Genomic DNA, 14,987 nt, shown 5'->3' with positions numbered 1-14,987 from the left:
TATAGCGGGGAAATCCTGCTGAAGGCCAAACACCAGAGCAGTCTGTGGTCTCCCAGTGAAGGGCAAGCAGGAGTGGGCAGTACCCCGGCAAATTCCCCATAATGTCCGATTCCGAAAACCCCCGAAAATGACCATAAACACGACCCACTTTTAGCAGTATTTTGCGTTTTATGGGGCCATTCTGTCCCTTCCCCCCCAAACTTGATGAGTGGACAGTTCTCCCCAAGATACGTCGAAATGTGCAGTGTTCCTGAAGTTCCCACGCTTGGACTTCCCACGCTATCCCAGCCCGACACTGCATGCAGGAATCAATTTTCTTTGAATCAAAATCAAAAGCGAATAGCACCCATTTGATTCAATTGATGCAGAAACTGAATGGAACTCGAATATAAATTGAAGAATAATTGGAAGAAAGCATAGTAAACGGATTACATAATCACTTTTTCTTCAATTTCACTTCCATATTAGGCGCCATAATACTGATTAGGCGAATACACTTCTGATTTTATTTGTATTTGATTTTTTACACCAGAAAATCGAATACCGCATGCAGTGCGAAGCACAGGGGTAAGTCATGAACATTTGAACGTCCTAGCTCGTCACATAAATAGGTCGATCCAAAGTTGCCATTGCCTTCCTTTCCTTACCCTCACCCTGTGTAGTACTCAGGATAAGTTAAGATGCAGTCAGAGTTGCTCACAACCGGCTATATTCCACCTCACGGCTCATATATCGCACTATGGCTGGATCCCGTACGCATGGCCGAATGCCTCGACGATCCGCGTCTTACGGCTCTCGCGAGCGAATTGACACCCCACAAGTATATAGCATATATAAATTCAGTGTGTGTTCCGCGTCCTTGGCCAAACGCTCGCTAATGCAGGACGATAGACCATTGACTTTCCTCTTCCTCATCGTCCGTGGCACCGTTGTTTCATACGGTTCGCGGGGGCTGGCATGCCCAGAGACCAGCCGGAAGAATTCAAGACATCAAGTATGTGCACGCCCATCGACCCCTGTAGCGAACATCCAGCGGGTCGTGAACCCCTTCATCCGTCGAAGCCATTCCCATTCCCAAATTGCTATCAGCATTCTTTCGGTTGGGCGACCGTCCGCATACCTACTCGTCACATAGATTTTTGCGATGCTGCAATGCTGTCTGTAAAGGAAAGGATGAGACATGAACGATATCTTGGCGAGGATTGGGCCCAGCACAAAGCACTACACCCACAACAGAGTGAATACGATTTCTGACTTCAAAGCGTGATGTGGAGTTGACCATTACACTATTTCTAGACCCTCCGCCTGTGGAAATGGAGAAGACCACAACATTCTCTGAAATCGTAGCGAACTTTGACTCAGCTGTCCTTTCGAATGACGCCGTGAACGTGCAAGGCTGGCTTCAGGCAGTCGACTGCAGCGAGGATCAAGATGGTGCGCCATGTACGCACGAAGATGCTGTCTCTGAGCACTTTGATGTTGCCATCACCACAGAAGACGATCGTACACCTACGCTCAATAGCGACACTGACACAGAGTACTCCGACAGTGTCGACAGCACCGACACTGATGCCCTCGTTAATGCCGCATTTGAATTTTTTGCTCCATTCTGCGTTAACCTTGATGGTATCGATGTTGACATCATCCCTCTTGTCAAATACTCGTTCGATCTAACAGAAGGAGGAGAATGCGCTGATCCCCGTGGCTTTATTGAGGAAGCAGACGCAATGGCCGAGTTCGTTTTGTTTAGACCTGTTCACTTCCTCATCCGCTAACCGCGTCTTCGGGCTAGCCTCATCCGGAAAGCACGCGATGGCACGTTAGCCGACCATCGTTCAGAAACACCTAACGCTGTAATGCCACTGGTTGAGGATCTGGTCGAGGGCCTCACTACGGAACCTACTCTGGTACACAGCGAGGCTACCACTGATCCAAACTGCGGCAAAGCTACCAGTAGCCATCCCTCGGACTTTCAGGAGACAGCGGTGGAGCGCTCAGCTGATACGCCGCTCAAGCCCTCATCAGAGGTCAAGGACGAGACCGCCTTGCCAGAGGCTCGGTCATTCTGGCGATTGGCACGAATGAAAAAGGGCGACAAGAGACCTTCGTTTTCCTCATCGAAAAATGCGCTGTCGCATATGTCCCCGTGTACCTTACCGGTGTGTGCTCAAGACCGGCACCCAACAGGCTTTGTGAAGCGAGGTCAGCGTCAGGTCTCCGCGCTGGCGGTCAACGTCAGGAGACTCCTTCGTCCTCGAAGTAGTCATGACGACTAGGACTACACCCCGACGACACTAGTGTAACCGCAGGCCGATCCGCCCATGACCAGCCGCCATCCATTACTACAGACTTCAGGAAAGATATTATCCTACATGGTAGGACGGCCCATCTCATTCTCGGGCACTCTGTATCAAGCCTGTGCGTTGAGGCATAAACGGGGTATGACGTTGATCATGAATAGCAAGCCTCAACGCGAGATAATGTGAGAACTATGCTCTTGTGTCTTTATTGATAGGATAAGAATGGATTCAGGACATTCATTCATTTCCCACCGTAAAAAAATTGTACTGAGGAGCTTTGTGATGCTTGTGAGATTGAAGTCGTGTATCGGTCTGCTCGGTGCTATCCGCTGTGATGACTATTGTATCCTTCCACATGACGACCAGTTGAGGTGATAGTGTACAATCCCATTATTTTATGTGTATCTATCCGTGTGGACTATGTGGGACCGGTATTTGCCGTAGGGCGCACCATCCTCGTCTGCTCGTGCATCGCATCGTGCATTTCTATGCCCGTTTTCCATGTCGCTGGACTTGTCGACAAAAGAATTTGTACCGGCGTACGGTACATATCTTGCTCTTTGGCTGGATCCAGTCAAGATGGCGGAGTGCGTTGACGACCCTCGCGTGCGAGCGGCAGCACGCAAACTATCTCCTCGCAAGTACATTGGATATGTAGATAGGGTGCGCAACCTCGTATGCGACTTCTAAACTCTATTTGACCGCTTTCGACAGAATCTAGATTTCCCGATGCCTGATCGTCCATGGCATCGTAGCCTCATACGATTTGTCGGGATCGGTATGCCGGAAGACCAACCAGACCAACACATAACCTCCAACATGTGTGTTCCTGTTTATACTGCAAGTGAACATCCCGCAGGACGTGAACCGCTCCATCCTTCGAGACCGTTCCCGTTCCCGAACTGCTATCAGCATTGCCATGTCCACACTACTGTACGCGTCCCTACTCAGCTGAGAGACTACAGGGACACCGTATCGCTACCTGTACTAGAGATCTTCAAATATTATCGCTATTTGGACGAAGATAAATGCAGGAAAGGTACGCTGCTCTCTAGTCACGGGTATTCTAGGTATGGCGCTGCTGCCTTCAAGCTGACGCTTTATATTCAGGTGTTTCACCGATACGACCGCTACCAATGCAGCCGGATACACAGCTGGATGGATCCGAAGCTGTCGCTGAAGATGTACTAGCTGTCGACCTGAAGAATGCGGATCGCGTGGTGGGGTGGTCCAAGACAGCGGACGGTAGCGAGAAGCCGCTCGATCCTGATGATGCTGACCCCGATGTGGCCAGTGCTGACATGGATATGGCTGCGTCCGGTAACAACGTCGATTCTACACCTGCTGCCAATGATGGCGATGAGTCCGAATCCTGTACCGTCGCCGACGACATGGAAGACCTTTATGTAATGTTCGACGCTTTCCTCTTCTCAAAGCTCTCGGATCCCGCCTTTGATCTAATTCCCCTGGTCAAAGTTTCGTATGATTTGACAGCAAGAGGAGAACCTGCGGATCCCCGTGGATTCCTGGAAGAAGCCAAATCCATGGCCGAGTGCATTTCACTTCAAATTTCTTGAATTCCGATTTGCTAATTGGAGTGTACGTCAGGCTCATTCGAAAGGCGCGTGATGGTACACTGGAAGACGTGAGCGATTCGGGCGCGGTTGTCTCCGTCATATCCTTCGATGATGTCCAGAAGGAAGAGTGTCTTGCCCTGGTGCCTGCGGCGGAGAACGCTTCTGCCCAGGACTCGCCCGCGAGCGACTCTAACACTGGTACTAGTATCGTTGAAGACATTCCTGAGTGTGCGGGGCCGGCCACCACAGTAACCGAACATCTTGCCGATACGCCGCCCGAAGCGCAACCCGAGACAGAGGACAGACCGCTCTTTCCTGAGGCTGATCCATCGCCACACACTGCAGAGAAGGACGTTGTCAACACTTCATCTCGCTCGCTGAAAGGTTCGTAGTCACGCACGATCTTGGACACAATGCTGATGTGTCCCCCTCAAGCCTGAGTTCCTGTGAAGCTCGCCGGGCTTGTACGCGGTGTCAGCGTCATGATTACAGCGGTCTCAACAAGCATTCTCCGAGCGGTTCGTCTCCGCAAAGTGCGTGATGACGAGCATTGATGTTATTCTCGTACTGGGTATGGCGCCATGGATGCCTACTCAGAATATATACCGACCGGAGTACAGCCTGAGCCCACATGGCACAACGACGTATTCGTTCACAAAAGAGAGCAGTCCTATTCTGGTTTGAGATTACTATTGATCAGCTATATTATATTTGCTTTCGCCTCGCTGTGTGAATGTTGATATCCTGTAGTACGAATGATGAGCGAACAGTAGTTTTGCTTTAGGGCCGACGCAATCTCCTCACGGTCATATAACGCCTGCTGATGAAAATGTATTCGAACCGGTATGCGAGGACAAGAAAATATACACAATATGTCTGGCGCGCGGCGAAGCAGTGGAGGTTGAATATGCTAGCCAACATTTACGAAGACGAAGATACGGTCCGCAGACATAAATGAGTGCGGATCAGACCGACGACGCGGATGACAGCGCCCTTAACGCGGCCATGTTCGGTCTTGATGACTTGAATAGTCCGACGGCGTAGCCCTGAAAGTAAGTTGTCAGTCCTATGCATCCCCGTGCAGACGCAAACGCACGTTTGTGCCAACGTAATGGTTCCATGCCATGCTTTCCACTCTTCTCAGCGTTCAGATCCAGATCGACCCGAGAGCTCTCGCTTTTCGTCGCAGTAGCATTTGTCTCTGCAAATGCAGTGGCATTGCGTGCGCGGGACTCCTTGATGATCCTAAGCAGAAGTTGGCTTCAGTCGTATCGACTACGACAAATTGCTGCGACTCACGCAATGATTGCTTCCTGCTCGTCGAGGAAGCCGAGAGGATCCATAATACGCTCAATCGACGTCAGCTCCTGCGATGCCTCGACCAGCGGAATGATGTCCAGATCGTCCACAGCTCTCTCCGCGAATGCGAGCTGTGTGAAGTCACGTTCGGACGAGTCGACGCTCTCAGCGTCGCCATCCGAATCTGATACAATCATAGATGATGCGGAGTCACCGTCAGGCCCGTCTTCTTGGTTGGCCTCCTGGTCCAACGATGCATCGCCATCGTGGTCCGACTCGGGTACCACGAAGTCGTCGAGGGAGTCTCTTTCGGCGTCACTCCGGCGCAAATCAGGTGAGGGCAGCCCTCCGTAATCGTGACGTTCCCAAGTAATGACGGTATCTGGATCTGGACCAGGGACACCTTTCTCGCGCATGAGTATCGCACGCCTGAGGAAGTCGTCGGCAAGGAATCTATTATGCTCATGGGTCTGACGCGGCGACATCCAGATTGCAGTTCGCGGCTCGAAATCCTGCGTCGGCACGCGCACTGTGGTGTCGACGAGGGAATACTGGTAGCAGTCTGAGAATGGAAATGGTGTCTTTGGCCGAAGTGGTTCACGAGACAGCGGGTGCGATGTATTGGGGAAAATGGGAACACACATCGTGCTTTCCATGAATTCGTCCTTAAGACGTGTTGGCAGACCCCGTCCAGCAAACTTGACACTGCATCTATGGGCAGGCTTGTCCCGCCAAGGGAAGTCGAGAAGCTTGTTATACGAAGCAATTCAGTTGTGAGGACTGGCCAACAACCAATGGTAACCTACGTGATCGACGTATGCGATATATGTCCCCGGCTGCATTTGGCGCGCAGAATCTAGTGCTATAGGATCTTCCAAGTGTTCCACCATGGCCACTGGGTTGAGACGGAGAGCGAGATACATTCCAGGAAGCGGTGTCCAAGTCATGTTGCGTTGGGGTCTGTGAGAGGCAATCGAGACTGGACTTGAAGGGCAGAATGCAGAGCGAGCGGGGGGCTATGGCCTAACAGCTCGCCTATTGTCTCAATTAAGTCAGCAAATGCGTTGTTTCTCGCCATGAGGTACATCTCGGATGCATCAAGTGTAGAACAAGAGAAGACAAATAGGTCAAGCGCCAGTCGTCCGGCATGCTGAGTTCTTGTCAGCATGATCTCAGATCATCTGATGGGATCAGACCCGACTCTTGGCGTGCCCACCCTTGCGCGGCGGCATACTCTTCAGCTACCTCCGTATCGGGGTGGACAGAAATGCTCGCCCTTTCTTGGAAATTCTCCGCTTGAGAGATGCTCTCCATTCACCATCCTCTGAGAAGTCTCAAAGTCTCAAATCAGAACACCGACTGTGATACTTCTGGTACAAATCGTGACCCCACTGGCAACATTGCGATAAAGTTCCATATCTTGTGCGTAACATTTTGTAAGTTCAATGGAAGAAATAAGCGATTCCACTGATGGTAGATATTGTACTAACAATGACAACATCCAATATGACCTGCGTCGCGGAAGTTCTCTTCACAACGCGCATGGTGTACTACAACAATTGCATACGTCCTACCGTGGTGCTGGTCACTTGGTCGTGATAAGATGGACCCACGTATCCGTCCTAGTTGAATGTGTCTTCACAAGCGATGCCTTCTGTAAGGTGTTTGTTCTTGACAATGGGACAAGACATGTAGGTACGCACCTGCATCAAGCAGGTCGAGTCTTTGTCCTTTACCGATGACCATGACTATATAATGGTGAATATCCTAGAGCGTTTCGTCAAGTAATCATCATGTCTCCCTGCTACAACTGCTCGGCTCGCCCGCGTCTTGCGTCTATCGATTTCGGTACGGTCCCATTGCAAGCCGGAGACGTATGTCATATCCAAGAGTCGCTCATGAGGCCCATCGAGAGCGCACTCAAGGTCAATCTGAAGAAGCTCATGTCGATAGTCACGCTCGGCAACCACACCATCGACACGTCGAGGACTCAGGATAGCCTATGGCCCGGTTTCAAGGATCGTCCATGTGTTATCACTGAAGTCGACACCTCTGGGCCTCAGCAGAAGATTACACTCTGCGTCATGGGTACCATGAATGGCAAGAGGATCGAGACTCTACCATATGCCATCAGGTATTTTTGCGTCCCGATGGCCTCGCTAAACCACCGTCTTCCTCGCTCGGACATTCACTTCCATACTCTTCCTGAGTGAGAAAGCCCAAGGCCAGCGTGGATTGTCGCGCATGAATTTGTCTCAACACAAGCTGTCGGTGAGCGCTGGAAAGGGCACCATTCTGGATCGCATCACCGTTCGGACCTCCACGTTGTCCACAACTTGCGACAAACGAGCGTGAACAAATACGAACATTGGCAGAGACGGTTCGACAATGACGCTCCCTTCCGGGAGTACGTGCGGAGGGAATACACTGTGAGTACCTTGTGTCAAATCGTCGAACGTTGACCATCGACACTAACATGCCACCAGCAACACATGCTTGATCAGCCCCAGGTATGCCACAGTCTTTACAAAGAGACAGCTCTCTCTCATCCTCGACATATTTAGTACCGCTCGCGGCGCACTTGGAATACACTCGCCAAGTCGCTCGCCTTCAGCAAAATGTCCCCTAACAAGTCTCGTTCGCAACACAGAAGGAGGACTAAGCGACGGGGCCCACTATATATGGATATCGACCACGACCAAGAAGAGCGGAACTCAGTCAATACGAACTACCCAGCAGGATCCGCTATACAGGAGGAGTTCCACGACGAGTCCATGGTAGCAACAAGCCTCATTGATCTTATCCGCTTCGCTCATGATGATTTTTCAGGACGGTATCATGCCAACATATACGGAAACCGCAAACGGTCCTCAAGTGAGATCCTTCCATAACCCGGGATGCCATTACGATTGTGTCTGACGTTCACTTACAGGGCGTCTCCGGAATGTCGCATGCCAATTATCAAGTAGTGCACGCTCAAGCTGTACCCAATCACGTCATGCAGAATGCACCATCAGGCAGCGGCTCTGGTGCGGTGAGGAGGATGTTGGTATGTCATTGGAATTCGGAAAGTTCTTGTAATCTCGCCTGATATGTTCACGTTCAGAGCAATATAAGTGTGAAGACACCGTCTCAGCGGTCGCACCTGATGAGGATTGGTTCGCGTAGGGACTAGATTGCCGCGTGTAATGCAAGTGTAATGTTTCTCTTACGGGATTTTTATAATCACCATGAACGATCATATATGCACAAGGCTCGTTGTCTATTACTATGCTTATATTGTAGCGACGATTGATATGTGTGCGGAGCACATTAGTGCTGTCAACTCGGACTGTATTCTGACAACATCAATTGTGACAAGCTACTTATCTAACCATTTACGACGGCTCAGGGCCAAAGTGCTTTGATGTACATAATCTCGTATACTATCAGACCGTGGCGGGCGAGCTCTCTTCAAGGTGACCGCGAGGGCAATGGCTCGAATGGGCGCCTGTTTCTTCAGCTCGATCGAGATCCGCTATAAATGCCGCCGGGCCGGCCCCTCCGGCTGTTGTCGCTACTCTCTGGGCCCTGGGGCGCTGCTCTGGTTTTGTTAATGTGTCTCGTCACTGTTCCGGTTGAGGTGTTATTTAGTCATGCATGTGACTGGATGCTGCACTCAGCGAAGTCATCCGGGAAGCATGTTCCAGCGTAGAACGCAGTAACATCCCTCAAGACGTGGCGTTCGAGTTAGTAGACGCATAGAAGACATTCGCCAGCAGGAAACCACTTATGGCAGCTTTTGTACTGGTTTATTGTTCTCGTTTGCGCTCGTGAAAGTCTTTGTACATCGGTGAGATTTAGATCCGCCTTTTTCTATCCTGAGCGTTGTCCCCTGCAACTCTTCCACACCTCTCGAGTTATGTCCACCTTCACCCCTCTTCCAGGGATGCACCTCACCATTCGCCTCAATCCCGTTGCCATGGTGGAACACCTCGATGATGCCGTAGCACTGCAAGCCGCACGACGAATGTCGTCAAGGACATACATTGGATATGTTGATTGTGTATGTTCCCAACTCACTCGTGTAACCTCGCATGACAGACTGATCGTATCCATTTAACAGCTCCGAGACTTCCCATTGCCTGTTAAACCCTATCACAAGTGCAGTATTCAGTTTGTCGGGCAGGGACTACCGACACGCCTCAAGGATGAATTTGTGGAACGTGACATGTGTGTTCCTATCTACCCGAACACCTTGCACCCGTTAGCTCGCGAGCCCCTTCGCGCAAAGCCGCCGTTCCTGTTCCCTGACTGCTACCAGTACTCCTTCGTAACTGCTACTGTCCGGGTGCCAAACCAAAACTTCGATCCCAAGCTCGCTTTCTGGCTGTCAGGAAAGCACGTTTCGGAGCATCATAGGCTACTCTCGCATGATCTGTACAGGCGCCCGGTGCTCAAGCGAGAGAAGGGGGTTCCAGGGCCTGATCCTGCCTCCATCATTCTTTGGGAGCGTCAGTCAACTAGAGGGCCCTCCCCAGATCTCAACCGTGGACCTTCAACATCGGACGACGAGGATGGCGATGCGGAAGACGACTCAATTGCTTCGAAGGCCTCCTTCAGTAGATCAGAAGCAGCATCACCTGTCGCTCACAACGTCGTACCCTCCGCTAGCCATCCCGCTGCCCCATCTGATGCAGGGCACATGGTGCCATTTTCTGGTAAACTCAGTGGGACCTCTGACTTCGATCATACTCAGCCTCTCGACGTTCTCTACGGGCCAGATAACGCTTCTGACAATGAGTCAGAATTGTCAATGATCGAATCAAATAGCGACTCCTCGAGCATGGACTCTATTATGGACCTGGCTCAGCTTGTGGTCGCATAGGAGCCTGACGAGGATCCTGACATAATTTCACTGGTCAAGGTAGCGTTGGAGATCGGCAAGATGGAGCACATTCTGGACCCTGTTAGCTTTTTGGACGAGCGAGAGGCGATCATAGCGTGAGTACTGGGTACGGCTCGTTCTCTTCCTTGACTTACGTATGTGTCATTAGGGTGATCAAGGACTCTCGTGCGCGCAATGCTGCCGCATTCGCGCAGGACGTCTATGCGGATACTAAGAGCGAAGTCTCTCCCGCTGATCTAGATGCTAAGGACGTGCTTGGAGACACCATGCGTCTGTCCAAACCACCAAGGACGTAGCATAGAGGTGTGTCGCGTGTTACAGCTTTTACTAGCGAAAGCATGTGCTGACAGCTGTAAATTTAGGAGTAAGCTCTCATACTACACAATTCTTAAGGCTGGGACGTAAACGAGTAAGGAATAACTTCGTGCGTATCCTCAATGTCGTCCGTACGCACGCATGTTTCGCTTCACCGACCTCGTCTTCGTGACTTGAATGGATTGCATGACCTGATGATGTGGTACATGCCGATGAGCCATGTGTTCAGCATCATGATGAGGTCCCGTTTTCTGCAATGCGCGATGTGGTTCACGCCATGACTTGGGTGGAAGAAGTAGATGTGACTTATGCTGAGGATCCGGTTTTGGACGAGCCCGCAGAACAGATCAGATGGCGTACCGTTCGCCTCCGGATTGGTGATAAAAATTCATTCACGGATTCTTACCACTATATTCATACTACAGACTGCTGTAAATTTTGGTTACATGCGTTCAGGACTAGCCAGCTTTCAGGTAGTCTTCAAAGCACAAACATAGGGCATAAGGCCATAATCCAACGGGCGGATATGCGGATCATGAGAAGATAAGATGCAACCTCAGATGGTAACAAGAACAGAATGAGATAATGACTTTTACTGCGAATTTTCTCGACGAGACAGGCGTCTCCGGACCGCACGCGTAGTGCGTACTACGTACTGCGATATAGTTATGCGCTTCATCTTCAGCATCCGCATGAGTGCAGCACAGCATCCTATCGTATCTATATCAGCGGCGTCACGGTCATATTGACGCCGAACTCACTTCTGTACCATCGAGGTTGTGGCTGCCATTGAGTGCCAAACGCATCAGCACGATCGATATCAATCATATCACCTAAGTCGATCCATGAGCTATGCGAGCTTCCCGCTGCATGCTCCATTGCCTGCATCTCAGACGCGCGAGCTTCCCGTTCACGAGACTCCTTTATCAGCCTGGCAAATACATGAGAGCATAAATACATGCGCGAGACAGAATGAAGGTACGCACTTGAGCAGCTCCTCCACTTCATCTCTAAACCCGTTTGGATCGGGAATCTCCTTCAGCTCAGACAGGTCTAATGATACGTACACAAGAGGAGCGAGTTTGATCTTGTCGCCGTCTGACTGTCCGAAGACTTTATCGCGCAAAAACTGCTTCTCGGCGTCGATATCCCTCGGATACGGATGCGTAGAGCGCACATACGGCTCGCGCGATGTAGCCACAACATAAGTATCGGCGAGTACGTCGACACCGTAAGCCTTCGAAGTACTATGAGCTTCATTGCAGTGAGGAGATGGCGCATTAGGTTCCGGGGGAAGACTGGAGGACACACTACTAGAATACTCTTGTGAGCTAGCGACCGAACTGCGACCGGAGAGTGTTTTTTGCTGGCTGGGGCTGGGAAAGTCGCTTTCGCACGAGTCTGAATCCACAGATCCATGTTCGACTCTGGCTTCCCTCCCGCGGTAAAGCCTGTATATATCCTCTTCCATATACTTTTGGCAACGGATCATCTCCTTGTCAGGTAGGGATGTTGCCTGATCCGGTTCGAATGGTTGTACCGGTACGCAGACAGAGTGATCAAGACAGAAGTAGTGATAGCAGTTGGCAAAGGGAAACGTAGGTTGCGGCTTGAGCGGCCTACGTCGCAGAGGATGTTTGGTCTCGGGCAGTATCGGGATGCACATTGTTTCATCCACATTATCACGAGGAAATCGTGTCGGGAGGCCCTGACCAACAAACTGAACACGAATTTCACGAGCCGGTTTGTTCGGCATGGGGAAATCCAGGACCTTTGATGTCGTGAGCACTTTGTACGGCTGGTGACAGTCGGATCCATACTCACAGTGGATTTAGCAACGTAGGCGAGATACGATTTCGGAGTCAAGGATTTGGCTGCATCCAGGAGAATTGGGTCCTCCAGTATTTCCGCCACAGCTACGGGATCAATGCGAAGAACGATATATTCAGTTTCGAGAGGAGCGAAAACCGTCATCTCGTGTTAACTTGAGTGCTGAAACGTTGAGAGTCGATGTTGAATAGTAAAGTTGATGATAGAAGGTAGTGGCGATAGATGGTAGAGGATGCCATCTTATAGGCATCACGGGAAAGAGCCCGAGGCAGTGAGCCACTACAAAGCACAAAGCAAAGGCGTGGCGAAAGCCTAAATTGGAGAGACGCATGTGATGGCCTGCCACTGGAATGATCGATCATTGATCGGTGGCACCAAGTGTGGCCGGTCGTGTATGTCCAGCCGCATTGTTCTATTTCCCCGCAGCAGCCGAAACCAGCAACAATGCAGCATCGTCTCAAATAGGCTGACTGTGTTCCCTGGCACCCTGGGTAATCGATGCTATCTGATCACGATATGTCTCAGGCTACATGCCTCCCTTGATTCAATCAGCGGAGCCGGAACAGCCAAAACTAAGTGAACTTGTACTAGATTTAGGAAATATCTCGCTAGCCACGACTCGCTGGTATAAGGTCTATTGCGACATCCCGGTTTGTTGCAATGCAGTCTCCCCCTCATACTGGCTCTTGGCTCGGACTGGACGAAACTCAGGCTTAATAGCCAATGCTCAGCCGCCTGCCAGTGTGTACCATTACCAGACATGTTTTCCTGCCTGCGCTGCTCTATGGCTAAAAATGACTGCAACACCACGATATCTGGAGATGCCAAAGTCGGCGACATCTTTTGCATGCGCGAGTCCCTGAGGACTCCCTTTGAAAAGATTTTCGAAGATGAAACATTCGGTGAAGGATATTGCCCAAGATCATGCTCAACCTCTACTCTCCCGGACTGCAACACGCCAGGATTGGGCAAAGACCGGCCTTGTCTCATTAGCGATGTGAGACAAAAAGAGGGCCTTGAACCCGCATATGAGATTTATGTCATGGGCACTTTTGGTGGAGCCAGTCTCGCGGAACTTCCTTACATCTATCGTCATTTCAGTCTCCCCGTGGCACCAAATGGTCTACACGAAGAGCACATACATACCATTCCGGGATGGCGCGTCAAGCATGGCAATCACGGCCAATTTCTGGTGGTATATGGTATCGGCGCGAAGCATCCTCCTCTGGTGCGCTGGCATGCTAGGGGTTCTAACTTCGGCCTTCGTCGTACCGAGGCTGGGGTCAAGTTGAAGCAAATCAGCATCCGGATGGTAAGGGAGTGGCGAGAAATGTGCGTTAAAGATCCTTCCTTCGCACAGACAGTGTGGCAGGAATATTGCGTAAGTACTCCATGCTCCGGCGTCTCGTGGTACGTAGCACTAATTTCCATGGTAGGATCACCAGAAAAGACTGGATGATGAAAGCCGTTCGGTAAGTAATATCTGCCTCGATTCTCCTTTGCCGCTGACATGTTGCCTCTCAGTCCCTGCCCAGTCACATAGACCCGAGCTTCCAAAGTTGGGAACACTCTGACCTTGAGCCTCTCGCTGAATATGCGCAATCCACATCTTCTCTGTCATGCCGCCCAATCTCATCACCTAGCAGATCACCAAGGCTTAAAGGTTATGCCACTGACCCGAAGTTGTTTACAAACAGATATTCCGTCCTCTCAATTGACGAGGGCGAGCCTGACGACATACCTGCCAACGAAGACGTGAATCCACACTCTGTGAGTTCAGGTATAGACCGCATCGCATGCGTTCTTTGACGATACACATGCGTACAGAATTCCTGCAGCCCATCGATCGTTACAAGTGCAGCGTCTGCGACAACGGTGTGCCACTGCCGTGCATATATATCTGTGTGACACTATCTGACGGAAAAGTTTCATCAGCAGCCATATGATTCGGATGATAATGGAGGGTGCAGTCTTCAAGCCATGCCTTTGGCAGTGAGGAAGTCCTTGCATGTTTATTTATCCGTATAACTCACATGTCCTCGGCATACAGGAGGACCTGATATTTTCCGCGGCGACATCGGCTGCAGAGATGGACGAAGGAGCTTCAGCAGCGGCTTCATCCTGGCGTACTACGCCATCACGGTCTAGAAGACCACGCGCCAAAGTCGTCGCGAGGAAGCAACGGGAAAGCTTTGTGAGTATCTCATTCCATGATCTTCCATGATCGTTATATCATGTAGACTCCATGGCTAATACACGCTCACTCCGCAGAGCAACCTGACAAATCGGGATGCTGGGAATGGATGGAGAAGGAGAGGACCGGACAGTTGACTCATAGCGTCAGTAGACTTCGTGATCAATAATATAGTATGTGTTCGTCTTTCAATACCTTCGTATGGGAACCGTTGGATCACTGTAGCCCTCGCATATATTCAATTAATGTTGTCAGGTCATTATATCTCATATATATCGAACAATCAGAATTCACCTGCGTACCTTACGCTCCCCCTCCACATCGTCTGTTTACATCCTGAACGCAAGCTGCCAAAACTTTGCAGGATAAGGACTTGAATTTTGAGCTATTCCTGCAATAGAACCAAATTTGTACGAGCAGGATTTGATTCAAATAAACGGGAAACAGGCGACGAGGAAGTCGACCAGCGCTAAGTAGTCGAGAACATTCGCTTCCTGCGTATCGCGCGGAGGTTTGGACGACTACAACAGTATGCAAGCGATCCTCACCAAGGTGATTTCCGTGGCGATCCTCTGGAGCCCCAT

At 50.7% G+C, this 14,987-nt stretch overlaps 6 protein-coding genes across 6 annotated transcripts; 4 read left to right on the top strand and 2 right to left on the bottom strand.

Moving 5' to 3' along the window:
- Positions 1 to 957: 957 nt before the first annotated feature.
- On the top strand, positions 958 to 4,269 carry POSPLADRAFT_1146365 (hypothetical protein; the record flags this gene model as incomplete). Its single annotated transcript, XM_024485920.1, has 9 exons — positions 958 to 994; positions 1,297 to 1,735; positions 1,793 to 2,159; positions 2,745 to 2,963; positions 3,022 to 3,078; positions 3,160 to 3,233; positions 3,335 to 3,339; positions 3,411 to 3,852; positions 3,909 to 4,269. The coding sequence occupies 9 exons, from the start codon at positions 958 to 960 to the stop codon at positions 4,267 to 4,269; spliced, it is 2,001 nt and encodes a 666-aa protein (XP_024337609.1).
- Positions 4,270 to 4,798: 529 nt separating this feature from the next.
- On the bottom strand, positions 4,799 to 6,123 carry POSPLADRAFT_1145814 (hypothetical protein; the record flags this gene model as incomplete). Its single annotated transcript, XM_024485848.1, has 4 exons — positions 4,799 to 4,923; positions 4,974 to 5,122; positions 5,177 to 5,925; positions 5,983 to 6,123. 4 exons carry the CDS (start codon positions 6,121 to 6,123, stop codon positions 4,799 to 4,801), a joined length of 1,164 nt encoding a protein of 387 aa, XP_024337608.1.
- An 846-nt stretch (positions 6,124 to 6,969) lies between these two features.
- POSPLADRAFT_1034421 (hypothetical protein) lies at positions 6,970 to 8,344 on the top strand (the record flags this gene model as incomplete). The annotated part of the gene is made up of 8 exons (XM_024477019.1): positions 6,970 to 7,310; positions 7,387 to 7,447; positions 7,552 to 7,605; positions 7,663 to 7,686; positions 7,741 to 7,953; positions 8,006 to 8,050; positions 8,109 to 8,225; positions 8,285 to 8,344. The coding sequence occupies 8 exons, from the start codon at positions 6,970 to 6,972 to the stop codon at positions 8,342 to 8,344; spliced, it is 915 nt and encodes a 304-aa protein (XP_024337607.1).
- Positions 8,345 to 9,077: 733 nt separating this feature from the next.
- Positions 9,078 to 10,360, top strand: POSPLADRAFT_1146000 (hypothetical protein; the record flags this gene model as incomplete). Its single annotated transcript, XM_024485872.1, has 4 exons — positions 9,078 to 9,221; positions 9,282 to 9,863; positions 10,044 to 10,159; positions 10,213 to 10,360. 4 exons carry the CDS (start codon positions 9,078 to 9,080, stop codon positions 10,358 to 10,360), a joined length of 990 nt encoding a protein of 329 aa, XP_024337606.1.
- A 611-nt stretch (positions 10,361 to 10,971) lies between these two features.
- Positions 10,972 to 12,353, bottom strand: POSPLADRAFT_1146775 (hypothetical protein; the record flags this gene model as incomplete). Its single annotated transcript, XM_024485980.1, has 4 exons — positions 10,972 to 11,090; positions 11,141 to 11,310; positions 11,366 to 12,177; positions 12,204 to 12,353. 4 exons carry the CDS (start codon positions 12,351 to 12,353, stop codon positions 10,972 to 10,974), a joined length of 1,251 nt encoding a protein of 416 aa, XP_024337605.1.
- A 616-nt stretch (positions 12,354 to 12,969) lies between these two features.
- On the top strand, positions 12,970 to 14,803 carry POSPLADRAFT_1145807 (hypothetical protein; the record flags this gene model as incomplete). The annotated part of the gene is made up of 7 exons (XM_024485845.1): positions 12,970 to 13,541; positions 13,646 to 13,681; positions 13,853 to 13,979; positions 14,037 to 14,084; positions 14,260 to 14,403; positions 14,450 to 14,548; positions 14,768 to 14,803. The coding sequence occupies 7 exons, from the start codon at positions 12,970 to 12,972 to the stop codon at positions 14,801 to 14,803; spliced, it is 1,062 nt and encodes a 353-aa protein (XP_024337604.1).
- Between the last annotated feature and the right edge of the window lie 184 nt (positions 14,804 to 14,987).

The sequence above is a fragment of the Postia placenta genome (genome assembly GCF_002117355.1).
Source record: "Postia placenta MAD-698-R-SB12 unplaced genomic scaffold POSPLAscaffold_9, whole genome shotgun sequence".
Lineage (NCBI taxonomy): Eukaryota > Fungi > Basidiomycota > Agaricomycetes > Polyporales > Adustoporiaceae > Rhodonia > Rhodonia placenta.
This window is presented reverse-complemented; position numbering and strand designations above follow the sequence as displayed.